This window comes from Mixophyes fleayi, chromosome 12 (assembly GCF_038048845.1).
Source record: "Mixophyes fleayi isolate aMixFle1 chromosome 12, aMixFle1.hap1, whole genome shotgun sequence".
NCBI classification, from domain to species: domain Eukaryota; kingdom Metazoa; phylum Chordata; class Amphibia; order Anura; family Limnodynastidae; genus Mixophyes; species Mixophyes fleayi.
Genome location: NC_134413.1, coordinates 50,246,653 through 50,273,943, shown reverse-complemented (window position 1 = coordinate 50,273,943; position 27,291 = coordinate 50,246,653). Strand labels below are relative to the sequence as shown.

At 41.2% G+C, this 27,291-nt stretch overlaps 1 protein-coding gene across 1 annotated transcript in view; it reads left to right on the top strand.

Annotated features, from left to right (window-relative positions):
- PLCB2 (phospholipase C beta 2) overlaps positions 1–27,291 on the top strand; it is a 201,259-nt gene that overhangs the window by 139,015 nt on the left and 34,953 nt on the right. Inside the window, exons 13-25 of the mRNA XM_075193063.1 lie at positions 1,255–1,339; positions 2,142–2,301; positions 2,410–2,507; positions 3,816–3,912; positions 4,706–4,790; positions 5,036–5,160; positions 8,569–8,723; positions 9,058–9,222; positions 10,049–10,148; positions 19,334–19,438; positions 19,966–20,060; positions 22,853–22,931; positions 26,472–26,516. Of these exons, the coding sequence (XP_075049164.1) occupies positions 1,255–1,339; positions 2,142–2,301; positions 2,410–2,507; positions 3,816–3,912; positions 4,706–4,790; positions 5,036–5,160; positions 8,569–8,723; positions 9,058–9,222; positions 10,049–10,148; positions 19,334–19,438; positions 19,966–20,060; positions 22,853–22,931; positions 26,472–26,516 (1,394 nt within the window). The remainder of the gene's footprint in view (positions 1–1,254; positions 1,340–2,141; positions 2,302–2,409; positions 2,508–3,815; positions 3,913–4,705; positions 4,791–5,035; positions 5,161–8,568; positions 8,724–9,057; positions 9,223–10,048; positions 10,149–19,333; positions 19,439–19,965; positions 20,061–22,852; positions 22,932–26,471; positions 26,517–27,291) is intronic.

Below are 27,291 nucleotides of genomic sequence, written 5' to 3'. Positions count from 1 at the left end.
TACTTGGAGATGTCCATGGTCAGAGATGGCAGTAGATAGAATTATACTGGAACAGGCTATTAGCTTCATAACCAGAAGAAAGTGTAGAGGGAAAGTCCACAAAGCAAGTTCAGGTAACAGTGCAGGTTGGGTACAATTTAACGGCTCTCTTTATGCCGTCAACCAGTATATCTACAAAATAATCCGATTTCCACAATGCCTATAGAAAGAAAAAGCAAACTCTTCATAAAAATGACAATCTACATGCCCGACATCCTTCTGTTATATACCGATTGATGGAAATCATGGCACTGTCTATTTATGTCACTTATCAGACCTCCCCGATATTTCAGGATTTAAAGTGGCAATGTCAGCCCTGTGTGTAATATAAAAGTGTTGATGGTGTTTGTAATTTTAACCCTAACCCTAACCCTACCGCTAATCCTACCCCTAACACTAACCCTAGCCCTAACCTTTAAATTAGGTAATAAAGTTGACCTGGAATTGCAGCTTTAAATCCTGAAATATCACTGTAGGTCTGATAAGTGACATAAATAGACAGTGATGGGATTTCAATCAATCGGAATATAACAGAAGGATGTCGGGAATGTAGATTGTCATTTTTATTTTAAGTCTGCTTTTTCTTTCTATAGGCATTGTGGAAATCGGATTTATTTTGTAGGTATACTCGTTGTCGTCATAATGAGAGCCGTCAACGTGACTACCACCAAACAGTGCTGGGTAAACAGATCTCCACAGTTCAGAAGGATAAAAGATCTACAAGCCAGAGTGCAAAAAAAAATAAACAGGATTATTATGTGGTGAAAGAGCCCCGCGTTTACTAATCTAGTTGCCTCGCACTTTATTTTTCTGCGTTGAAAGAGCCGAGTGTAATTAAATCGCCCTCTCGGAGTTTGGTGTCACCTACACACACCGGATTGCTAACAAATCACATTGTTTACATCCAGAAAAGATTTCAAAGCCAACAGTAAGTAAAACAGGAAACTGCACAGGTTGCTCAACATGCCATAAGAAAATATTTAGAAATTTAGGTTGACAAAATCCAACAAGTAACTAAAACAAGATCTGGTTGGATTGTCTAAATAACTAATTATACCGGTAAATTTATAAAACATTGTCTAAGCAGGAAAGTAATATTTTAGCTTTATTTATAAATAAGGACTTATAATGAAAATCTGTTGTATATCAGTTTTCTGGTTTGTTCTTAAATACCAATTATAAAGTAGTAGAATTAACTGTTTTACTATATCCCAGTGCAAAGCAACAGGCAAAGATGGCCGAGTACTGCAGAACAATATTTGGAGACATGTTGCTGACTGACGTGCTGGAAAAGTATCCTGTGAGTACATTATTTAATAGGCGGTGTTTATTGCAGGTAACGCCAAAATTAATTCCACCTGCCACCCTTGTTTAATAAAGGGTGCAGAGTTCTGTTCGTGAAACATCTCCTATGAATTGTTATAGTAAGAATAGTAAAGTACTTTACAGTGATGTAAAAAGACTCTTTCAGTGCCTGGAAAATATTGTGAACATTTGTTTCTACATATGTCACACTTGCTTTCCATACACTCTAAATAATCAACCACTGGTAGTCATTTATTACCACTTAGGATATACAAAAATATACTTCTTGTTGCGCACATTGAACTTTGATTTGCATACTTATGCTTTCTTAGACATAGCCATACAAGCAATATTTTTATTATTTGTTGTTATGGGTTTGTCCACTGCACATCAGTGTTCTCTGCTTTACAAATGAAAAACAAGATCAGATGAAAGCCCTGCCTGCTTGGAAAGCCTGATTAAAATTCTCTTAATATAGTGCTCTCCCCTCTTATCGGGGTGCTAAATAACTTAATATGAGAGATCTGCCTTCATTCCAAATGTCATAATTGTGTAGTTAAAATATCTAACACATTGTTATATGATTGCCTGACTGCAAGTTTGTCAAATTGTAGGAGATAGTTGATTTGTGTGTATTCTGTGACATGAAATATCACAAAACGAATGAGTTGTGGACTATATAGAGTAGATAACATCTAATAATATTGTTGCAGATGTGATAACAGAAACTATTTGAGTTGTTCAATGCCATTAAATGGAAACTAGATCTAATTTTTCTGTTAACATTGCTTTTTCAGTTGAAGCCTGGAAATCCAGTGCCGAGTCCAAATGAATTACTAGGAAAAATCTTAATAAAAAACAAAAAGAACCAAGCCTTTGCATCTACGGAGAAGAAAGTTCCAATCAGTGACCCAGCCAATACAGAAAATGCAAATTCTCTATTAAATGAAAATTCAGGTATTTGACAGTACTCTAAGTTGTTACACAGCCTATTTGTTTCATAAATACCCCTTTTCTTATGGAAATGATTCAGATCAGTCTCACCATTTTTATGTCTGTTTATAGAAAATGACCGGGAAGAAGATGCAGGGAAAGAGGTTGAAAGTGAAGAGGTTGTAGAAAATGTGAATGAAGAAGAGATGAAACAGATGCAATCAGATGAGGTAAGTTCTCCTTAATAACCTTTATAACATTGATGAACAGAGTTATGCTAGAATGTTGCATAGATACAACTAACTATCCAACCAACCATTATACATGGACTACTGAAAGTGAATAATTTTCTTTTGGGTTTTTGCAATCCTAAATATTGCTACAGCCACATCTGTTCCATCAGAAGCAGAATAGAATACCTGTCTTTAGAGCTGTGATGAGACTTTGTAAAACTAATGAGAGACCATCACAATATACCTTATCTTCATGTGCCTTCTTGTGCTGTCCATATGTGTTAGCTGCATAAATCATCTTATCAGTTTAGATCAGGCCTGTCCAACCTGCGGCCCTTCAGGTGTTGTGAAACTACAAGTCCCAGCATTCCCTTCCAGCTATCAACTGATTGTCTACCGGCAAAGCATGCTGGGGCTTGTAGTTCCACAACACCTGGAGGACCGCAGGTTGGACAGACCTGGTTAAGATGTTCTACAAAGTGAAACTCATTTTTAAGAATATGAAAAAACAAGTAATGTATCTGGTTCTTTATCTGTAGCAGGCCAAATGCTGGACCTGTGGCCCCCAGCAATACTTGCACAGAGGCTTTTACATGAATACCTTCTGCCAGCCCTGCCTATACCATCTCCAGTAAGGACATTATACATATGCCATCACTTCCATCTTGTTGGACTGTATAACCAGCTACAGCTGGTGCTAATTTCAGGTGGGTTGCTCAAGGGTGACAACCTCGAACCAGTTTACAATTAGGACTAAAAAAATCTATTACAATCAGGCTTTATAGGTAAAATCACTTGTGACAGGACTCACCATTGTTACATCAGAAATTCACATTCACCCATTTCCTACCCTCTGTGTATAAATATTCATATGTTAAATCTTTTCACAATGTGATAGTGGTTGTATATTTTCCTTAATGTTCTCAAGAATAATTTACTTAATGAAAGTACACTCCTTGGCCGGTCAAAGCTGATCCTATTCACGTCAGCCAAGCAACCCTGTATCTGTATCTTCCCCACCTGGTCATAGAGGGATACTGATGCTGGGAGTTTGAACCCCAAGGACATTAAGTGAATGACACATAGGTGGGAGGAAGGGCAAGACACATCCTTGGCTGGCTGAAGTGATCAGATTCCCAGGCAACCCAACATATCTTCAAAACTACAACAGCAAGGTACATGTTTCAATAAAGTACTGTAAGTTGACTCTTCCGATATTACTAATTGTATTGGCTTGAGGTGTACAAAAGGGAAAGTATCATTTAAGTGTAACAACTTTTACCATTTTACTTCACACTTTTACAGGGCACTGCTGGTCTGGAGGCCACAGCTTATGAAGAGATGTCAAGTTTGGTGAATTACATCCAGCCAGTTAAATTTGATTGCTTTGAAGTGTCAGCAGGTAAGACAATTAATTTCAATCTCAGCAGTTAACGTGCATGTATGTATGATGGTTTAAAATTTTGATTTCTATGAATGATGACCCATCATTTTTTACCAGAACTATGTAATACTAGATACACATGTAATAAAATTATTTGACAAAACTAACTGCTAACCTTTAGGAAACTGGATCAATCTGTGATTTATGTCATGCAACAAAATCTAATTATGATATCTTAACTGTGATTTCACACTTATATTAGCAATATAACTTCTCACCCGTCATCTATGCCTGTGGTGTGCAGGGTGGTTGTATTTTCATGATGTGTTGCATTAGTAGCGCTATATAATTAGCTGATGATGAGATAGCGGTGATTTCATTACCATTGTTTTAACTTCTTCTGTTCTTTTTATCTGTGTTTGTACACTACATTGTTGGGCAAATACTTTCTTCCATGTACTTATATTGTTTGTACAGTGTAATTAAAAAATTCAAATGGAAATTATTAATGATATAACCTGTAAATTAAATTTTTTTGTACACATATTTAGAAGTAATAAAAACTTGACACAATTTTGATACACCGTATGTATACAATTTGATCTAAGTAGATGAAACTAAATTTTAAAACATTCCATATACTCTTGTAATCTGTTTCATCTCAAACATAAATGCAGTTGTCAGTGGGGCAAGTTGAGGTACACAGCGACATGACTTTATCATTTTAATTTAAAACTGTCATGAAGGTCACTTTACATATAGTCTGCTTTGTATTACAATGTTTCAAAATTTGTCTGATTGCTCTATCTAGAAAAGAATAAAAGTTATGTAATTTCTTCATTCGTGGAGACTAAAGCCTACGATCTACTGACCAAGTTCCCAGTACAGTTTGTTGAGTATCCTTTTTTGGCTATTAAGTTTTCTATCCAAGAGCAGAATTTCATTAAATATAGATATTACATGTTTAATTCAACATTCAGTACCTGTAATGACAGACAGTAATCTGTTTTTGCAATAGTTCTAACAATAAACTGATGAGAAGCTTCATTTGTATTAATAATGAATTAGTGGTGATATTAAAATTACTAATAATGTCATTTGAACAGAAAACAGAGAGTTATTTCCTATACAACTTCTCCAGGTACAATAAGAGACAGATGAGTCGAATTTATCCAAAGGGCACCAGGATGGACTCATCCAATTACATGCCTCAAATGTTCTGGAATGCAGGATGTCAGATGGTGGCACTGAACTTCCAAACTATGGGTTAGTTTTAGATTTTCTCATCTGTCATTCAATGGAAGACTCACCCAGTGTTATAACATGGCTTAATTCATTCTACAATCCTATAGCTATTAATGATGACAACGGTGTGATTGAGTTCTTGTATAAACAACTGTAAAATATTTTCTTCCTAGCAAAAGTGACCTAGTTGTTGCCCATTTTGAAAATTGTTAATAAAACAGGGAGGGAGATGCTCAGTACAGACACAGGTAATTAGACCCCATATACTGAGCAGTTGGAGGAGAGAGAGAAAATAGCATTGGGGCCACATGAAGAACAGAGTAGAGACCAATGAGTGGAATGAAGAGTAACTAACTGATGTGCGATGTGTGTGTGATTTTTGCTAAAGTAAGTGCAGTGTGGGACACTGGATAACACCTTGTTGGATGACAGGAGCCTCCTTGTGGTGACAGATTACAGGCCGGTTTCATCTGGTGTTACGCACCCCTCCCTACCCATTCCCATTGGCTGCATATTGTGATCGTATTACGTCCTGATTGGCTCTAGCTTATTTTTGTTTCAATTCAGCCAACTATTTCACTTGTTACATTTCACAAATATTAATATAAATATAGTACTTTGGTGCTTACGGATAATATCTTGTTTTATTTGGATTTCAGTAACACTAGGGTTACAATGACGTGGCCAGTGATTACACTGCCCATAATGCACCTGGGGTTGGTACAAATAAGCATGATCTCCACCCTTTCATTTGGCCTTACCCCCATGTATGACCTTACATAGACAGACGTGTGCCTAGTCATTCTGTTACTTGGGGCAGTAAGAGATATTGACACCGCCTCAAACCCTACATAAAATACCAGATTCATTATAAAAATGTACAATTTCAATCACCAGTCTATTCATTTTAATTAATACTAGAGATGACAACAATGTAGAAATGATTAATTTTACTGCATAGAGTTAGCAGGAGTACTGACAAAACATATTTGCTATGTATTCCTACTAAAGAAAAATAGAGAGTTGCGCAGAATCACCGAATAAAATGTTTTAATCTCGTTACAACAAATACAAAAATGTATTACCTATAGACAATAAAAGCTATATATAAAAAATTTAATGAATGGAATAGTATGCACATACACATATATTACCTTGAAATAAAACATATAAACGTAGATGGCACAAAAAGAAGGAATACACCTTCATGCAGAATACGGCTGGCACATATGTAGACCCCGTAGAGACTGGTTATTCCTATTGCTGGGGCACTTGGTAATAATGACCCGTTATTTCAGCCGCATAGTCGGTAAGAAGATTTACCGAACGGGTCATTATTACCAAGTGCCCCAGCAATGGGAATAACCAGTCTCTACGGGGTCTACATATGTGCCAGCCGTATTAACGGTAAAAAGGAGTTAACCTTTCTTCTCACTATAAGCGGATGATTACCGGCTCTCTAATACATCTATACAAGAGTGGATCAGATCTATATAAGAATCATCTTTATATTTCCTCATGTAACAACCAATCCGGACATCTTTCCGACAGGTTATAGTTTATAAATTGGAAATTCTTCTATACTAACCAAGACCAAAGTGCATATATTCCTATAAATATAATCTATGTGATATTTTTCATGTTGTATATTTATTCTGCATGAAGGTGTATTCCTTCTTTTTGTGCCATCTACGTTTATATGTTTTATTTCAAGGTAATATATGTGTATGTGCATACTATTCCATTCATTAAATTTTTTATATATAGCTTTTATTGTCTATAGGTAATACATTTTTGTATTTGTTGTAATGACATCAAAACATTTTATTCGGTGATTCTGCGCAACTCTCTATTTTTCTTTGCTATATATTTATGGAGATTTAGCACTATCTCCTTTTTGAGCTGCTGCAATTGATACCAAGGTTTTTTATTTATCTGTATACGCATCCTATTAGTGCCAGAGAATAAGTTGTATGTATTCCTACTACCCAAAACGTGTCCCCTTAGACAGCTGTCTAAATTTGTCTTATCATAGGCCCATTATTATTATTATTATTATTTATTTATAGGGCGCCACTAGGTATCCGTAGCGCTGTACAGAGACAGACAGAAATACGGTACAGGGTGAGACATCACGGAACAGTTAACAAAAAGCACAGTAACTCGGAAGCTTAAAGTACAGCTAGATGACAGGCGAGAGCCCCAGCGGGGTAGCTAGAGGGGTAGAAGGGCCTCACAGAAGAGACAAGGAGCTGGAGAGCAGAGTTAAGGTGGTGGAAAACAGGAGGAGAGGAGGCCCTGCTCGAAGGAGCGTACAATCTAAGGGAAGGGTAGGACGGACAGAGACGCAAGGGTAGGAGGAGGAAAGGGGGAGAGCGGAGGCAAAGACGGAGGGGGGAGAGAGGAGAGCGACGAGGAGGGAGGTAGGTGGGAGACAGGAAGGAGGGCAGTTAAGTGAGGGACTGGAAGGCTATAAGGAAGAGGTGGGTTTTTAAGGCCCGTTTGAAGCTGGACAAGTTGGGTGAAGTTCTGATGGAGCCCATCCCTGGTAACTTCACTGAGAGCTACAAACTTCAAAGTGCTCTTTGAACTATTTTTTTTCTCGTAAAACAATATATAAGCAAAATACATAAAATAAGCAATTAAATACAACAGAAGATGTGCTAAAACATAACTTAATAAAATAGCAATACAAATAATATATATATATATATATTTTTTTTAAAGAAATTGTATTATGTGTAATAATATGGCCTTGTGATATAATCCTGAAGTTCCTCCAAGACTTAATAATTTTAATGTCAAAATTTTATTTCATTTTAATTTCTGTTTAATATAATATAAAAGAAAAATTATACTTACAATGCAAGTTGAAAGACTCACAAGGGATAAGCACAAATTTATACCCAAAATATAATTTCTTTCATGTACCTACACTGCAAAAACAAGATTGAATCCAACGTAAGATATATTGGGGACATTTATGAAAACTGTTCAAGAAGTAACTGGCATTGACCATAGCAACCTATGAAATATACTTTAGACAAAGATAGCAACCATTGTATTGGTTCCTATGAATTCTAACTTTTTTCATAGTTACATAGGTACCTATTTTGCAAAAAGTTATCACCTTTATGTGAGGAGCCTGTCTCCAGCTGCTATAGCTTTCAGCAGTAATGATGCTATTGTTCCACTGGTTCAAGCTAAAGCGAAAATGAGAGATGTTAAGTTTAAAATGTCAGTTAAATCATAACTAGCAGAGATGAGTCTCCCTTGTCCCCCAACTATCTGTGAGCAGTGAGCACACACCTACAATGCCTAATTATCTTATCCCTACGTCACACCTGTCATGCATCTGTACTATGTCTACCTTGCTGTCTAGAAGCACATCAATTATTCCTTACTGACACCGCACCATTTCATTCTCAGACTTAGCCATGCAGCAGAACATGGCAATCTTTGAGTTCAATGGGAGCAGTGGATACATACTAAAACATGAATTCATGCGCCGGGCGGACAAACAGTTTGACCCATTCACAGTTGACCGGATTGATGTAGTTGTGGCCAACAGTATTTCGATAACTGTAAGTATGAAATTAGGAGATGGCTGCGTAGTGTGGCCTTACTATTATTTTTAGCATTTTGCACATTTAAGCCTTATTGTTTGCAAGGAAGTGTATAAATCAAAGTAGGGTATTGATAATACTCTCTTAACTGTTTTAAGAGTCAAATAACGTATTAAATAGCACTATTCACCATTGCTTTGCATGTATTCTCTCCATAGTGAGACAGCGCACAATCCAGTGACAATGTGGCTTGGTCAGCTGCAGATTTGCACCCTTTAGCTGGGTGTGCTCCATATTCTAATTGAGGCCCATTATGGTGTTGTATAACTGACAAGGAGTTTCTTCCCAACAGATAATCTCAGGGCAGTTCCTCAGTGACAAAATTGTGAAAATCTATGTAGAAGTGGAATTATTTGGGCTGCCTGGAGATCCCAAGCGTAAATATAAAACCAAATTGACCTCAACTGCAAACTCTATTAACCCAATGTGGAAAGAAGACCCATTTGTGTTTGAAAAGGTAAATCATCATCATCATCATTATCACCATTTATTTATATAGCGCCACTAGTTCCGCAGCGCTGTACAGAGAACTCACTCACATCAGTCTCTTCCCCATTGGGGCTTACAGTCTAAATTCCCTAACACACACAGACTAGGGTCAATTTGTTAGCAGCCAATTAACCTACCAGTATGTTTTTTGAAGTGTGGGAGGAAATCGGAGCACCTGGAGGAAACCCACGCAAACACGGGGAGAACATACAAACTCCACACAGATAAGGCATGGTCGGGAATTGAACTCATGACCCCAGTGCTGTAAGGCAGAAGTGCCACCATGCTGCCCAAAATATATTGTAATGTGTTACATATACAGTCTTATGATGGCAGATGTACTATATAAAATATAAAGTATTGCAACATATTTCTTTGTTTTCATTGAATTACAAAGCACTGCTCAAAATCTATTTCTTTGTAAAAGCCAAGCACTCTTCTAGTGGAAATGATCACTAATATTATATTTTACTCCAGCATGCAAACAAGTCCTACTCATATGAGCAACACATAGATTCTGTATGAAGAATGACATGACCATGGCTATTAAAAAATATTTATAATCTAAAGAATAAAAATAAACCATATTTAGAAATAATTAATATTTTCCTTAATTTTATTTTATTTGTTCCTATGTTATGGATGTAGAAAGCACAAAAACGCAGCAATGGAAGTATGCAGGAGAAAAAAATAATTCTAGCACGATGTAGAGAGAATGTAAAGATGTTTTCAGTTTCACTGTATCTATATCAATTATGAAGGAATTTATATGTCATCATATTATTTCTTCCCAGATTCTGATGCCAGAGCTGGCTTCTCTAAGAGTTGCAGCATTTGAGGAAGGAGGGAAGTTTATTGGTCATCGCATCATTCCTATTGATGCAATCAGATCAGGTTTAGTACATCTCTCATTTTACTCTTATGCCAATATACTGTATATTATATTACATTAATCCAAACCTGATGATGTGATAAGGTGTAATTCGATAGGAAATTCAGAATGTAAATTCATTTATTTTCAAAGTCGTTTTTATACTGAATACTAATTTTATTTTAGCTTCATCAATATTTTATTAAATATTATTGTTTCTATACGCTGGGAAAATGTTTTATTTTTGGATATAAAGTCCTCTGAGTACTGTACTGTTACAGCACTACCTGCCTCCCTTGTCATTAAGCAAGCCCTAACTGCTACACATTCACTGTTGCCAAAAATTTAATTCAATTTCCTTTGCTGATTAATCGCTGTTCAATCTTGTTGGACATATTTGAACAACAATAACACTGAATATGTCATAACCGGTTAATGTTGTCTTAATTAGAAATAGCGAAACTTGCAAAACTTTCCTGCAAAACATTCAGCTTTGTTTGCATTTAGATGTCAAACTTTTTTCCAGAACAGACAGAAGTTGACCTAACCATAACAGAATGAATGGGCGGTTGTTGTCCCAGCTCTATTCATTCTGCTAAATGCATATTTACAAATACAGTGTGGAATGGCATTATGCATCAGAATCATAGTGGATCTACATGAGCCATCATAAAGGCAAGAAAGCCAATATATTTTCCATTTATAATATTGTTTACTTGTTTTCCATTCACATATTGGGTGACTTGCAGTGGAATTGCTGCCACTGCAGGAGCCTATCCGCTACGGAGCCAAGATGGGGGCCTGGTGATGCTGGTTCACTCTTCTGAGATTCCCAATGGGAATCTTCTATCCTGGAGTAGTCACACGTAAATGACAAATAAGAATTCTGAATAACTGGCCACCACGTGTAATAGCTGCATTGTCAATGAATAAAGTACAGTCAGCTGGAGGGCTCAATAAGCAAACAGCCAATCAGAAGTGGATAGATTGTGCTGCTGGTGTCATCATCGCATATCTTTATACCATGTCTCCAATACCTGGAAAGCAACCTCCTAGGAATTCTATCTGGCGCTGCATCAAAGTCTCATTAGATCGCTTCTCCAGGGAGCACGCTACACATGTCCTAACTGTATTGAACTTCCGCTTGCCCGCCTCTGTTCTGCCTCTCTGTGCTACACTTACATAAATATGCTCTTATTGTACTTAAATTATGCTTGCCCATCCTGGTCTGCCTCTCCGAGCATAAGGGTCAGCAGGTTTAATATATGTACAAATCTAGGTACAGCTGCATTTTGGTGCGCATGCTCAATACACAAATACATATATTTCTCTTTCATCCAGTCTGGGGGACACTGCTTACCATGGGTTATGGAGGGAGCTTGGGGAGTTGGCAACTAACTAGTTAACTTTTAGTGCTGCCAACAGACCCCTCCCCTCTACAATCCCCCTGCCTCTTCCTCTTCCTGTCAGTTTTTTTCAGGTGCCCATGGAGTTGGGCAGTGTTTTTAGTGCTTAATGTAATTTTATTACTTTTTATTTTATTCTTTTAATTTTTACTTCATTTTTTCCCAGTAGCAGGCTGGAGTGTGTTCTAATATAGAGGACACACTCACAGCACAGCAGCGCAGACGCTCCCCTGTCAGATGAGAGCCAGCAGTTCTCACTGACAGGGACAGGAAAGGAGATGGAGGAAAGGGTGTCTAAAATTGAGAGTGACAAGCGGTCTCACGGACCGCTGTCACTCCTGAGCCTCCCTGATAACCGGCGCTGCCATTGCAGGCATAGAGTGCCGGTTATCGGATATGTCAGTTGACGGTGGCCATTTTGGATTTCGGGAAGGAGATCCTAGGAAGAAGGGGGTTATACCTGGATCCCCCCTCATGCATAGGAGGGGGCATCCAGTATTATCCGCTGCAGAGACCTCCTCTGGAGGTCTCCATTACTCTGCTACAGAAAATTAATTTTTATTTTTTAATCGCTGCAGAAGCAGCACTACTGAAGGGGGGGAGTTAACACATAGAGCTCCCCCTCCTTCCTGAGAGAGAGATGGTCTGTCCCAGTCTTCTGGCGCCAAGGAGAAGCCCGGGAACAGAGAACAGATCTGAGGGAGCAGGCACCAGGATACTGCTGTTGGACTTCTCCCCTGTTTGGCCTATGGCTAAGTATCTGATTTATTTAAACACATATGCTGTATTGCTGTGTACAAGAGGGCTAGTAGGAGTTATATTATAGTTCTACTACCTGCTTAAATATTATTTTGTGTTTAAAATATTACAAGTACAACTTTTTATCTAGATTAGTTGATTCTTGTAGTTACACTTTCTTCTATACATATTATATCTCTCTCTCTCTCTACTCAGCTAAAATTTTTCAATTTAAGTCTGTGTGTTTGGTGTGCCTTCCTTTATTCAGAAATGCCAGATAAGGGAAAGGGTCCTAAATCAATATATTTTTTTTACGTGTTCTAAATGTCATGTAAAATTAACTTGTGGGCAGAAGGACCCGTTGGCGCTCTGTTTGTGAAGCATGGGTCCCCCCTGCGCAAACCCAACAGGTCTCAGCCCCTCCATTGGAGGAACCGGCCTGGGTGGCCTCCCTGACACAGTCGGTTTCCTCCTTAGCACAGATTGTTTCTCAATCCAATAAATTATGGTCTAGTGGGGCAACTTCGGTGTCTAATAATCCAAATACACCATTGGGCCTCCCTGCTTCCTCTGGTTCCAGTGGAACGTCTATACCAGGACCTTCCTTATTACAGACGGACCAAGCCCCTGTTCCCACAGAGCCGCCATGGTCCGCAGCTTTTATAAAGGGTTTGGATAAACTGAACCAGTTACTCGAATCCCCAAATATTCCGCCTGCTAGAAGGAAGCGGCCTAGATCTGATAATACCCTTATGGTCCTTTCAGACTCTGAGGAGTTTTCAGAGGAAGAGGGGGATATTAATTCTGATCCAGACCAGGTTGTACCGTTGGGACAGGAAGAAAGCTCTAAAAGCCAATTTATTAACGATTTGGTTTTAACAGTAAGACAGGCATTGGATCTCCCAGAACCGGAAGATCCGACTCCCAGAGACAGAAAACTTTTTAAGAAAGCCAAAAGAAGGGCTAGCCGTTTTTCCCCTTCTGTAAAACTTAGAGATATCGCAGAAGGAGCCTGGAAAAGGTTCTCTGTGTCACGGGCACTAGGAGTCTTTACCCAGGGATCACCAGGTGATAAGCTTACCAGAGCAGTATAGGTGGTAATATGGTACTCTGGTAGCGGGGTGATCACGGAACAGGAGACAGCAGATGATAGAGATGCTCGGGAAAGTCTATGACTAGCAGCACTGGTAATATATATGTAGTAATACACGAGGAACTGAATGGACAAAGGACACGTGAGGGTAGTCAGTGGTCTGCGGTAGCAAGTTGTACCACTGCTATAGTGAGGAGGAATGTCCAACAGAAACGAGGAGGTGATGAGAGTCAGCGGTCTGCGTTTAGCAAGTTGTACCGCTGTCTGGGTGAAGGAATGGGATCCAGGTGAAGATATCCGGGAAGTCAGTGGTCTGCGTTAGCAAGTTGTACCACTGCTATGTGAGAGGACACTGGAACAGGTGACACTGGAAACAGGAATCAGTGGTCTGCCTCTAGCAAGTTGTACCACTGAATATATATGTGAGGAGGAGCACGGGGAGAGACTGCAATACAGAGGATACACGGGCACCTTGAACTTGATCCACAATGACATGCACAATATAGTAATGACTGAACAGCACTGCAATAATACAAAGTCATAGAAACTATCCGGGCAAAAGATAACACAGTCAATGATGGCAAAAGTCTCAGCGGATAGTAAGCTCCAGAGGAGAACAACTCAGTCCAGCAAGATATGCAATACACCAGCACAGTCAATGAGAAGTATGCATACCGTGGTTCAGGAGCAGGCTGTCAGCCAGGAGTGCAGAGATACCTGAACGGCTGGAGGCCGGCAGGATGCGAAGTCCCTGGAGGGTGAAGCGGTAATCAAGTAGGTGCAGCGCACAGGTAGGTAGACCAGCAGGGGAAAAAATACTCAGGAAGCAGTAGTATGTAGAACTGGACTCCTGGAGGACCCTGAAGAGTAGCGATGGTCTAGACGAGATGAAAGCAGTGAGGTGCAGATCCGATGCAGACTGGCGAGTAGAGACCAGCAGGAACACTCAGAAGCACGGAGAGCAGATCAGCTGCTGCAGACACGAGTAGAACTGAGGAGTAGCAGCCAGCAGGACTCTGCAGGTGCACGGAGGTAGCGGATAGCAACCAGCAGGTGCAGCCACGATGAAACACGGGAGAGTAGAGCTGAGCTGGAACTGTTGAGCACGGAGAGCAGCGGATAGGAATCAGTTGTAGCAGTCTCGAGGAAACACGGGAGAGTTGAGATGAGCTGAAGACTGTAGCGCACGGAGGCAGCAGATAGGAATCAGCCAAACAGTCACGATGAAACACAGGAGAGTTGAAGTGGTCTGAGGACTGTAGTGCACGGAGGCAGCGGATAGGAATCAGCTAACAGTCACGATGAAACACAGGAGAGTTGAAGTGGTCTGAAGACTGTAGTGCACGGAGGCAGCGGATAGGAATCAGCTAACAGTCACGATGAAACACAGCAGAGTTGAAGTGGTCTGAAGACTGTAGTGCACGGAGGCAGCGGATAGGAATCAGCTAACAGTCACGATGAAACACTGGAGAGTTGAAGTGGTCTGGAAACCACAGGAGTAGAAGTGGTCTGGAAACCACAGGAATCAGCAGCGCTGAATACACGAGGAAACACAGGAACACCTTCAGAGGCTCATGGGGAATGAGACTCCAAGATCAGGCAACGAGGTATGGACAGCAGGTGCTTTAAATAGGGAGTGTTGCCTGATCAGCCAATTAAGTTAAAGGAACAGGTAATGAAGGTTTTGAAAGGGCTGCGCATGCGCAGACCCTCAGGATGGTGGACGGCCACGGTTCCTAAACACACGGGAAGAAGCACTCACAGTCTGGTGAGTGACACTCTGTTCCTAAAGGTTCTCTTCCCTGTATCCATTGCAGGAAGAGGATGTGGTTCGCTGGGAGAGCATTCCAAAAGTGGATATTCCTATAGCCCGATTGGCCAAGCACGCTTTACTCCCAGCCCCAGGTTCTACATCCCTACAGGATGTCAATCACCGCAGAGTGGAATGCCAGCTAAAATCTATATTTGCGGCTGCGGGTTTTTTTCCTCTAGGCCCACATTTGCGTCAGCTTGGGTTGCTAGAGCCATGGAAGCATGGGCAGACCAGCTGGCAGAGGCATTACAGGAATCTGATTTACTTCCCCTGGCTTTGCATTTCAAGGAGGCATCGGGGTACCTGTATAAGGCGGCCCAGTATACAGCAGCTGTATCCTCTTCTATTCAGGCTGCATCTATCTCAGCAAGAAGAAGTTATGGCTGAAATCATGGGAAGGAGATGCGGAATCAAAAAAGTCTGTGGAAACCATTCCTTTTTCAGCGGCAGGTTTGTTCGGCCCGGAATTGGATACACTGATCTCTCGGGCAACCAGGGGCAAAAGCACTTCCTTGCCAGTATTCCCTAGCAGGAGCCGGAACCTCGGGTCAGCTCTTTTTCGGGGGACCTCCTTTCCTAAAGGACAGTCCTTTAGAGACAGACAGCCCAATTCTCGAGGCTCCTCTGCCAGGGGGAGATCCCCGTTTTTAGCTAGGCCTCCATGTCCCAAGAGAAGCCTGCGTCATGATGACCACTCTGTTCTGCAGGGGGCGCCAGTGGGGGGACATCTGTCTTTGTTTCAGGAACAGTGGGCAGCGTCCTCCCAAGATTCTTGGATTCGGGGTATTCTATCAGAGGACTACAGGATAGACCTGTTGGGCCCCGCTCCACATCGTTTCTTCCATACTCCGCTACCCCGAGATCCATCAAGAAGGCAGGCTATACAGGATTGGGTCGCCTCTCTTCTTTTTCAAAAAGTTATCTGCAGGGTTCCAGATTACCAGAAAGGGCAGGGGTTTTATTCAAACCTGTTTCTGGTCAAGAAGCCGGACGGCTCCTTTCGCCCCATCCTAAATTTAAAGGGCCTGAATGTGCACTTAAAGGTGGACAAATTTCGTATGGAATCCCTGAGGTCGGTGATAAACGGCTTAGAGAAGGATCAGTTTATGCCGTCCATAGACATAAAGGACGCATACCTCCATATTCCCATATGGATTCACCATCAGTCTCTTCTAATATTCTCGGTGGGATCATGCCACTATCAGTTTCGGGCCCTCCCCTTCGGCCTCTCAACAGTGCCAAGGGTTTTCACGAAGGTCATGTCAGTTATGGCAGCATGTCTTCACCTTCAGGGAGTTCAGGTCGTGACTTACTTGGACGATCTGCTCATCAAATCCTCCTGAGTAGATTGCTTACGTCATCACTTGTCCCTCACCTTGGTGGTCCTCGAGGGCCACGGATGGCTGATCAATTTAAAGAAATCCCAGATGGTTCCGTGTCAACGCATGGTTTTCCTAGGCCTCATCATGGACACCAGCCAGCAAAAGGTTTTCCTGCCTTTCGAGAAGGTTGCTTCAATTCAGAGCATAACAACTCAGGTCTTGTCTTCCCCCAGCCCCTCAATGCACTTGTGCATGCGGCTGCTGGGAAAGATGGTGGCCTCCTTCGAGACCATCCCCTTTGGTCGAGTCCTTTCTCGTTGTTTCCAGTGGGATCTGTTGATAAAATGGTCAGGATCCCACCTTTGCTTAGATCTCCAGAGGATCTCTCTATCCCCGAGGACGAGACAATCACTCCAGTGGTGGCTGATTCGGGATCACATGACAGTGGGCAGGTCTTTTGCTCCATGGTCATGGATCATAGCCATGACAGAAGCCAGCCTGAAAGGTTGGGGGCGGTGATCCTACATCTCCCGCTCCAGGGCTTTTGGTCGGTTCAGGAGTCGACCCTTCAATAAACGTGCTGGAATTGAAGGCTATTCTTTTAGCCCTTCGGGGGGCCCAGTCCCTGCTCCAGGACCACCCCGTCAGTCCAACAATGCCATGGCTGTGGCATATGTCAACAAACAGGGAGGAACCAGGAGTGTAGCTGCAATGAAGATTGCAATTTAAATCTTGATTTGGGCAGAACTATATGTTCCAGCAATATCGGCAATATTCATTCCAGGAATAAGAAATTGGAAGGCCGACTACTTAAGTCGAAATCAGATGATGCCAGGAGAGTGGTCACTCCATCCAGAAGTGTTCCAGTCTCTGGCTCAGAGGTGGGGTCTTCCGGATATAGATCTCATGGCCTCCAGACACAACAGAAAGGTTCACACATTTCGCGCAAGGGACCCCTTAGCGGGGGCAGTGGACGTAATGACGATGTCATGGGACTTCAGGTTGGGATACCTGTTCCCTCCGATTCCCATGCTACCTTGTGTGCTCAGACGAGTAAAACAAGGAGGTCTGCCAGTAATTCTGATAGCTCCCTCATGGCCGCGCCGAGTCTGGTACGCGGACATACTCTCTATGGCAGAAGGACCGGGGTTTTGTTTTCCATCTCGAGTCGACCTCCTTCTGCAGGGTCCCTTTCGTTACCAGAATTACCTCAGATCAGTTAACAGCATGGCTGTTGAAGCCAGCCTCTGGAGGGCTAGAGGTTGTTTCCTCCAGTGTGGTGAACACTATGATGGGAGCCAGAAAGCCAGTCTCAGCTCGCATCTATCACCGGATTTGAAAAATCTATACAGATGGTGTGAAAATAGGACATGTCACACGTCCTCTTTTCGTCTCCCTTGTTTATTGGCTTTTCTTCAGATGGCCTGGAAACAGGGCTTCATTTAGGTTCCCTAAAGTTCAGGTATCGGCACTTTCAGTCTTTTTTCACCTGAAATTAGCGGATTTGCCAGATATTAGGACTTTCCTCCAGTAGAGTCTTGCATATTCAGCCTCCCTATGTTCCGCCTACAGCACCGTGGGATCTCAATCTGGTGCTGGATATGCTTAAAGGGCCTCCCTTTGAGCCTTTACTTGTGGCAGATTTGAAATGGTTGACCTGGAAGGTCCTCTTTCTTTTGGCTATTGCATCTGCACGTAGGCTTTCAGAATTAGGAGCTCTGTCTTGTCGGGAACCATATCTGGTTGTCCACGAGGACAGAGCGGTGTTAAAAACCCTCCCTTCTTTCGTTCCTAAAGTAGTTTCGGTTTTCCATCTGAACCAAGAAATTGTAGTTCTCATCTACTTTCCATTCAGATCAACAGTCTATGGAAAAGTTAGATGTGGTTAGGGCTCTCCGCATTTATGTCAAAAGAACTTGTCAGATTAGACGTACTGATTCTCTGTTTGTTCTTTATGATGCTAATAAGAGAGGCTGGTCAGCCTCAAAACAGTCCATTGCAAGATGGATTACGGCTGCTATTAGGCAAGCTTACATAAGGCTAACCGTCCGGTGCCAGAGAGACCTGGTCCTCTGTCTACACCTTTACAAAATTTTACCAGTTTAATGTATTTGTATCCGCGGATGCAAATTTCGCTCGTAATGCTTTGCGGGCAGGATTTTCAGAGTAGTCCCACCCTTAGGGGGCAGCTTTAGAACGTCCCCATGGTAAGCAGTATCCCCCAGATTGGATGAAAGAGAAAATAGGATTTATGTACTTACGTTAAATCTGTTTCTCTGATTCCGTCTGGGGGACACTGCGATCCCTCCCTTCTGCTTTTCTTCTGTGTGCTCTTGTTTGACTGCCCTTTTTTCTCCTTGGGCTTTTTAATTAACTGACAGGAAGAGGAAGAGGCAGGGGGATTGTAAAAGTTAACTAGTTAGGTGCCAACTCCCCAAGCTCCCTCCACAACCCATGGTAAGCAGTGTCCCCCAGACGGAATCAGAGAAACGGATTTAACGTAAGTACATAAATCCTCTTTTACACTACATAAATTGATGCACGCCCACTTCTAAATGAAGCCTAGAATGTTCTGATTTACCCATCATTTAGTGCATTCCTTTGTACTCAACAAATGCTGCCATTTTGGCTCACAAATCCCAGTGCAAAGGCAGGGGTGTCACACAACATAAAAGGGAACTATCTCTTTCTCCCATGCGCTACTCCAAGGCAAGTGATCTATATGACTTAGAGATTATATTATTGTTAATAATAAAAATGTTACTAATTAATGGCTGTACTGTGAATGCACTCAATTGCTTTAATAACAGAGGATCTCATTTTGTATTTCTACCAGGTTACCATCACATGTGCCTTCGGAGTGAAAGTAACATGCCACTCACCATGCCCTCTTTATTTGTGTATGTGGAGGTGAAAGACTATGTGCCAGATACTTGGGCAGGTATACCCAACATACTACCATGATGTCACCATAGACATGCACAAACACTTCAACCTTCTTTATTCTCAATCTTATTGAAATGCTAAAGACCCCTAGACCTGGGTGCCCCACCTCTCCCTCACATTTCCCCATCCCTAACAACCACTACACATATCATTTGTATCAGCTCTCTGTCTGTCTTAAGGTTTTCCAAATTAGAAAGTCTTCTATAACTTCTAAACTGGCCATGAAAGGAAATGTAAACAATCAGCCCTGGGACTGTATAGCATCTGTAAGTCACAGCAGGATCCTCAGAGTCTACCCCTATTGCGATGCCACTACTAAGTCTTATCTATGTATTCAGTACGGTCTTACATATTCCTACATATACAGTAAGTCGCTGCCATCTATTCTTGGAGGCCAATTTGTAATTCTACCTCTATATCAGTGACATATTGAAACACTTAATGTCTCACAGTTCCTTTGATGCTTTCACTATACTGGCTACATAGGAGGTAATTGGAAGTTTGTCTTGCTTTGGTTTGCAGAACTCACTCATGCCCTCTCCAACCCTATCAAAGCTTTCAAAGCACATGAGAAGGCATCAATAAAGATGAATAACAAAACATCATCTGTTGATGAGGTAAGGGTGCAATTAACATTTTAAATAATAAAGTTCTCAGAGGTTAATATATTAGCAGTTTGCAAATTATTATGCCAACAAAAATATGAGAGGCTCTGCAGGTAACTCCCCTGCCGTTGTTTTTCCTGATTGTACAGCCCTGCAGACTATGTTGGTGCTATATAGTAATCAGGTTATTCATTGACCAATCACAGCCCACTTCCTCTCTCAGCGCGCGTGTGTGTGTTAGGGAATTTAGACTGTAAGCTCCAATGGGGCAGGGACTGATGTGAGTGAGTTCTCTATACAGCGCTGCGGAATTATTGGCGCTATATAAATAACCGATGATGATGATAGTTTCTTTCAAGAGTAATGAGCAGGAGAAATGCCAGAGCAGTATGGGGGAACAGGAGGATTTTTAAATGTCTTTTAGCAGATTGCAGGGATGGTTCTCCCATATCTGTAGGTTAAAATGGTTTGTTGTTTTTTCCTTTACAGTGCTCTAGATATGCAATTATTATTATTATTATTATTATTATTATTATTGTTATTATTATTATCATAGATTTGTAAGGTGACACAGTGCTCTGCAGAGCTGTACAATAGGGAAAGCAGGAAATACATAAAAGAAGGACATACAAGGCAGACAAAAAAAATGCAGATATGAAAACAAAGGTTATGGAGGACCCTGCTCATTAGAGAGCTTACATTCTAAGTGGAAGAGGGCACAGCTGAAATAAGAGGAGTAAGTGTAGCTTAGAGTGGAGATTGGGAAAGCTGTGAGGGTGTATTAGTGTGCATTGTATCATTAGGGATAAGGTAAGCTTTAAAAAAAGAGATGGGTTTTTAGAGAACATCTAAAGATTTGGAGTCTAATTTGAAAAGCCTAATTGGGGAGCAGCACGGGAGAAGTCTTGTAGGTGTGGGGGAGAGGTGGTCACCAGAGACAAGACAAGATGCAGGTCAGAGGTAGATCTAAGTGGGAGTGAGGGAAAGTATTTAGATATGAGATTTGAGATGTATGAAGGGGTAGTGTTGTTGAGGGCTTTGTATGTAAGGGTGAGTAATTTGAATTGTATTCTGGAGGACACAGTGTAGGGATTTGCAGGGTGCAGCAGATGTGGACAGTGAGAGAGGAAGATCAGTCTTGCAGCAGCATTTAAGATGGATTGAAGTGTGGATATATGGGTGTCGGGATTACCAGATAGCAGGAGGTTGCAGTAGCCAAGACAGGAGATGATGAGAGAATAGATAAGAGATTTAATAGCATGTTAAGAAAGAAAAGGGAGTATTCTGACCTATTTAAGGTGGAATCGACAGAATTGGGAAAAAATCTGGATGTGAGGAATAAAGCAGAGGACGTTGTCAAGTGTGACACCAAGGCAATAGGCTTGGGAGACTGAGGAAATTGTGGCTTTATTGACAGTGAGGGAGATTTGAGGGGAGGTGACAATTCTGTCAGGAAGATTCTGGCATGGATATGTTGAGCTTTAGGTAGCATTGGGACATCCATGTGGAGATAGCTGAAAGACAGTTGGTTACACAAGATAGTACAGAAGAGGACAGGTCAAGGGAAAAGATATAGATTTGAGTGTCAGCAGCATAGGGGTGGTACTGGAGGCCAAATGGGCAAATTAGTGTTCCAAGAGAAGAGGTGTACAATGAAATAAGTAAAGGTCCAAGAACAGCACCTTGTGGGACCCCAACAGATAGTGGGAGTGGAGGAGAGGATGTGCTTGAGATAGAAACATTAAAGGAGCTGTTTGATAGGTAGGAAGTGAACAAGGAAAGAACTGTGTCACAAAGGTCAATGTAGTGAAGTGTGTGTAGGAGAAGAGGGCGATCAACTGTGTCAAAAGCAGCAGAGAGGTCCAGGAGAATGAGTATGGAGAATTGACCCTTAGACTTTGAGGGGACAAGTTGTAGGGAGAGATGATGAGATGAGTGTAGAGACTTCATCAGTTATTGGAGAGAATGAATTAAGGGTGGTTTGGTGAGTGTAGCTGAATGTGGGTAGAATGGGTGGAGTGTGTGGAATTTGGCATTAGAAAATATCTTGTCGAATGGTGTGGATTTTTTTTTGACGTAGGTGACAAAATAATGGGCTTTGAGGGAGGAAGGGGGAAGAGGTGAAAGTGGGCAGAGAAGTAAATTGAAGGTGTCAAGGAGGTGACGTGGGTTAGAAGACTATTACTACAAAGAATATTAGAGATTTGAAGAATGTTTGTTTGGCAATTGCAGGTAGCGGGTCTGTTTGTTGTGCCATGGCTGGGGTTTGGGTCATCGCAGACTCTATGTGGTAGCTGGAGCTGCATTGTTTAGGGCTGAAGTGAGTGTTTTGTTGTAGAAAAAGGCGGCCTAATTAGGTCAGAACAATGCAGACATAGGAGAAAATTTTTGTTTTAGTGAAGATGAGAAGTGGATTGTGTCAAGAGCATTTAGGTGTCGCTATGTACATGTGGATTTGGGTGCAGGGGAAGGGCATGAGGTAAGGTGAGACTGAAGGAAAGAAGATTGTGGTCAGAGAGTGGGAAGGCAGAGTTGGTGAACCTAGAGATGGAGCAGTAGCAGGAAAATACAAGGTCAAGGAAGTGTCCATTACAGTGGATGAGGTCCACTGGAAGACACCAAAGGGTGAAGTAAGTCAAAGAAGTTTAATGGTAAAAAAAAGCAGTGGGATTATCAATTGGAATGTTGAAATCACCTAGTATGAGAGTAGGCAGGTTAAAGGATAGGAAATAAGTGAGCATAAATAAATAAATGCAAGAATGTTATCTGTTAATTCTTCTTGTTTGTTTAATTTGTTTACACAGAAATCCATGAATCTTCAATCCAATGGCATCAGTGGATCTGGTAAAAAGTTAAACACATTAATACAAAATGGTCCTGCAGGTAAAAAAAGTTTTTTCTTTTCTTATTTGATCAGACAGAATTGCTTATTGTTTTATCAATGGGACCAGGCAAAGATGCCCCTTTTCACCCTTTCTCTTTGTGCTGATGATGGAGCCTCTAGCAACATGGATATGTACTAACTCAGATATTGCGGTGTGCATGTTGGCCCAAAAGTGTACAAGCTGTGTTTATATGCAGACCATATTCTCCACACAATTCCAATACCTCACATATCACTACTGTTGCTTTGTGAAGAACTGTGCTTAAATGGGAAGCTTTCAAACTTCAAGATTTACACTGGCAAAGCAGAGATTCTACCTCTGAAGGTGCCACAAGTGAGCTTCAACACTTTAAGCTTAATTACAATTTTTGCTGGCAAGCTGATAAGCTAAAGTACCTGGATATTTACTTGACCAGATCTATTGACTGACTCAATACTGCCAATTACTTCAACCTCTTAGAAAGCATAAGTGAAAACCTCATAGTTTAGGACAAGTTATACATATATTGGGTAAGCAGGATAGCAGCAATAAAGATGAACATATTGCCAAGGATATCATACATATTCCAGACATTCACTATGAGACTTACAGATATACATCTCCAAGTTCATCTGGTCAGGTAAAAGGCCAGAGTATGGATGTGAAAACTTTAGACACCCCAAAGAGGGTGACTTGGCCACCCCAACATTCAGAAGTAGCACAAGTTACCCATTGGTCTTGTCCCATGTTAATACTCGCTCTAGAGTCTGGGTTGATATTGAAGCAGCCTTACTCAGTATACATTCCTGATATACTCTATTGTGGATCCCACTCAAAATGAGGCCCCAAGTGCACCATCTACCCACTTAGTTGATTTTTTCACTAGTTTTCTGGGATCACTGAGCGTATGTATATAAACTAAATTAAAATCCAGCTTAAATGAAACAACTGTGAAACAGTCCCTCCTTCCCCCATGGCCTAGACCACAGCCAATGTGAAAGGAGCAAAATATTAACTTTCTCTTGGACATAGCTCTATTGCTGTTTTTCCCTAAATCTGCCAAGATTAAAGAGAGATTTCACTTTCCATCTAGTTTCTTAGCTACAAATAAGGCATCTATATAACTCTGAGCTCCCTTAATCATCCCTAATGGTTCATTCGCTTTGGAGTAATTTTGCTTGTTCAAATCAAACTCTTAAAGCTTGGTTTCAACTTTCTAGGGCTAGATTTACTAACAGGCGGTTTGCTTAACCCGACGTTTTTCGGCTAGTTTGCCGGCGGTTTGGCCATCGCCGGATTTACTAAAGGCAAAACCGTCATCCAAACGGCCAGAAATTACTTTTTTCTAAACCACCACTTTACAAATCGCCATGCCGATTTTAACAATGATGAACATACAAACAGCCGAATTTACTATGGAGGGGTTTGGCAAAGTGTCGGAAAAGCGTCATTCAAACGACCAAAATAAAAGAGCTGGTTGTGAGCGGCGAGATTGCTCAAACCGCATGCTGCCGAAGCTCTGGCAGCTGTCAAAACAGTAAAGAATAGATAAAAGGTTTTTTTTAAAAAAGCGTGCCATCCCCCCTCTATTTAGTCTTAAACCTAGTGCTGCCTAGTGCTGCCAGCCTACTGCTGGTTCCGTAAAAATCGGGGAAAAATTTTGCGTGGGGTCCCCCCTATTTTCACGGAACCAGCACTAGGCAAACCAGCCGGGTAGGTGGCATTATAGCAGGGGGACACGCGGCAAGGGTCCCCCTGCCATAATGACTAACCAACCCCAGGCTGTTCAGCGCTGTGCCACAAAAAACGAGCGGGCCCCCCCCTAGGGACACCCAGCCCAGTGCTGATAGCACTAGCGCTCTTCCTACACCCCTGGGCGGTGGGTGTAGGGTAATAACGGCAAAATAAGTGTGAAAAAAACAAACAGGCACCATTTTGTTTTGTGGAACTACAAGTCCCAGCCAGGTTGCCATAAATAGTGTGGGCATGCTGCTACTTGTATAACTACAAGCACCAGCATACCCACGGCAGCCAGGGCATATTGGCACTTGGAGAACCACAAGTGCCAACATGCCCTGACACCCACGGCTGGCTGGGACCTGTAGTTTCACAAAACATAATGTTTACAAAATCACAACACCCTCATTTCAACCACTAACATTTATTAAAAATAATAAACCCACATTAAATACAGTAAACACCCTAATTTACACCACATATTTTTTTTTAAAATAATAAATCCCAAATATACTCACCAATGAAGTTTTTGTCTGTTGTCAGCAGCTTTCAATCCACAAAATGACTGTCAACAAAGTCCAAAATAAATTTGTATCCAAAGTCCATGCTTGACCATGTCCAATTAAAATTGTAATTCCAAATGTCCTGCTTGTAATGTCTTCTGTTCTTCTGCCCAGAGTGGGGGCAATTGTTGCTTGCAGTCTTCTGTACTTCGGCCAGGTGGGGCCCCATATTTGTAACATCCCCAAATCTTCTGGCTTGATTAAAGGAAAATAAAAAAAGTGCAGGACCGCTGCAAACAGCTTCTACACTGTACACTGTAGAAGCTCCGATACGCAATGTGCTTAGCTCATTGCGCTAGGTCTATTTGTAGTATTAGGGGATTTTCCCACGATCGTGGGAAAAGCCACACTTTTTTTAAAAAAACTTTTATCTATTCTTTACTATTTTGACAGCTGCCGGAGCTCCGGCAGTATGACAGGCAGTATGATAATGATCAATTTTTCATGAAACCGCCATGTTTTAAAGGAAAAGCGCCATGTTTCTTTCCAAGCCGCCGGCGGCTTGGAGCCTTACATCCCGCCGTTACATCGCCGGCGGATTCTCCTTGAAGCTTAAAATCGCCCATTAGTAAATCCGTCTGTTTGACATGCAAAACCGCCGGAGAAACGCGGATATACATGGCGGATCAAAAACGCAGTCAAACACGCCCGTTAGTAAATCTAGCCCCTAACATTCAATTTTTAATAGTGGCATAGATAAATATATTGCCATTCTTTGTCTTTAACCATGCTGTTTTGGCCCGGATCTCCTCATTAATCATCCCCTCCTCCTCCCTTCCGACAATCCCTTACTATATATATTCCCCTGAAACTTGACATTGAATAACCTGCTCTCTGCTTCCATGCTCAGTTGTTACCTAGTGGAAATCTATTGATTTTGATGTGTTATTACAATTATTACTACTGTATTTTGAATGTTATAAGACAGGAATTGTTGTTCATTACAACCCATGCAACCCATTCAATGCAATTGCAGAGGAAATAGATTAGTTCTGGGAAGTAGTTTGTACTACTCAAGAATCTATCTGGGCATAGGCAACCTGTGGATTTCCTGCTTTGCAAGGCCAAGCTTGGCAGAGCACGGTATGAGCTGTGGTTCAACAATGGCCGATATGCCACTAATTGCCTGTTCCTGAATGATGTCTAATAATCTCATAATTAATAAATGCAGCTTTTATTAACCACAGACAATGGCATAGTCAAGCTCAGTTAGTAATATTAAACTGTTAACAATAATGCATGATATATACATATTTCAGGCTCTGTAAGCAGTGGAAATCCGGACCCTATGAAAGAAACTGCAGGTAAAGTATAGCAAAATACACAATTAATATTCTGCAAACTGTAACAAAATATAAAGTGGGTGTCTGGAAAAAAGCTGTGTAGTATCTGATGCTCAGTTCTTGCTGTATACAGTGACAGGCAAATAGTAAATGAAGTTAATTTATTACACAAATCTGTGCATGCTATACAGAGAAATTCTACATGGAATAATAAAAATCAGTTATTATTGAGGTTATCCTATAATAAGGCAACAAGAATAATGGTATCATTTTTGTGCAAGCAATTTTCACATTCATTTCTTATGGACCGAATTTGAAAGAACATGTTTGAATAGACGTTTGAAGTTGTTCGTGTCTACACTGGTGACATGACTAAGTATGTATAAATTGATACAATTATAAAGATCACATAGGAGTGTTCTGGAATTAGTCTTACAAATTGTGTAAATGCATTCCTTCATATGTTTTTTGCAATGTCTTTTAATATGATGCATGTCAATGACTATTCGTACTCTGTTACAAATCTTTTCTATGGTAACAGCATACAAGTGCAATCAGAGTAAGGGCCGATTTATTAATGGCCACATCCCCATCCCCCCCCCCCCTCCCCCAGTTAGTTAGTGAGTATTATGATACAATGCAGACATTTATTAAAATATCGTCCTGGGAAAGTTCATCCGATAAGATGCTGTCCCTATGATAACTTTACTGTACTAACAATTCCCCAGAGCTTAGCTTGCTCAGAGCCATTTTCATTATTTAGCGGAGGGTACAGCATAATACCTGCCAGAGAGGG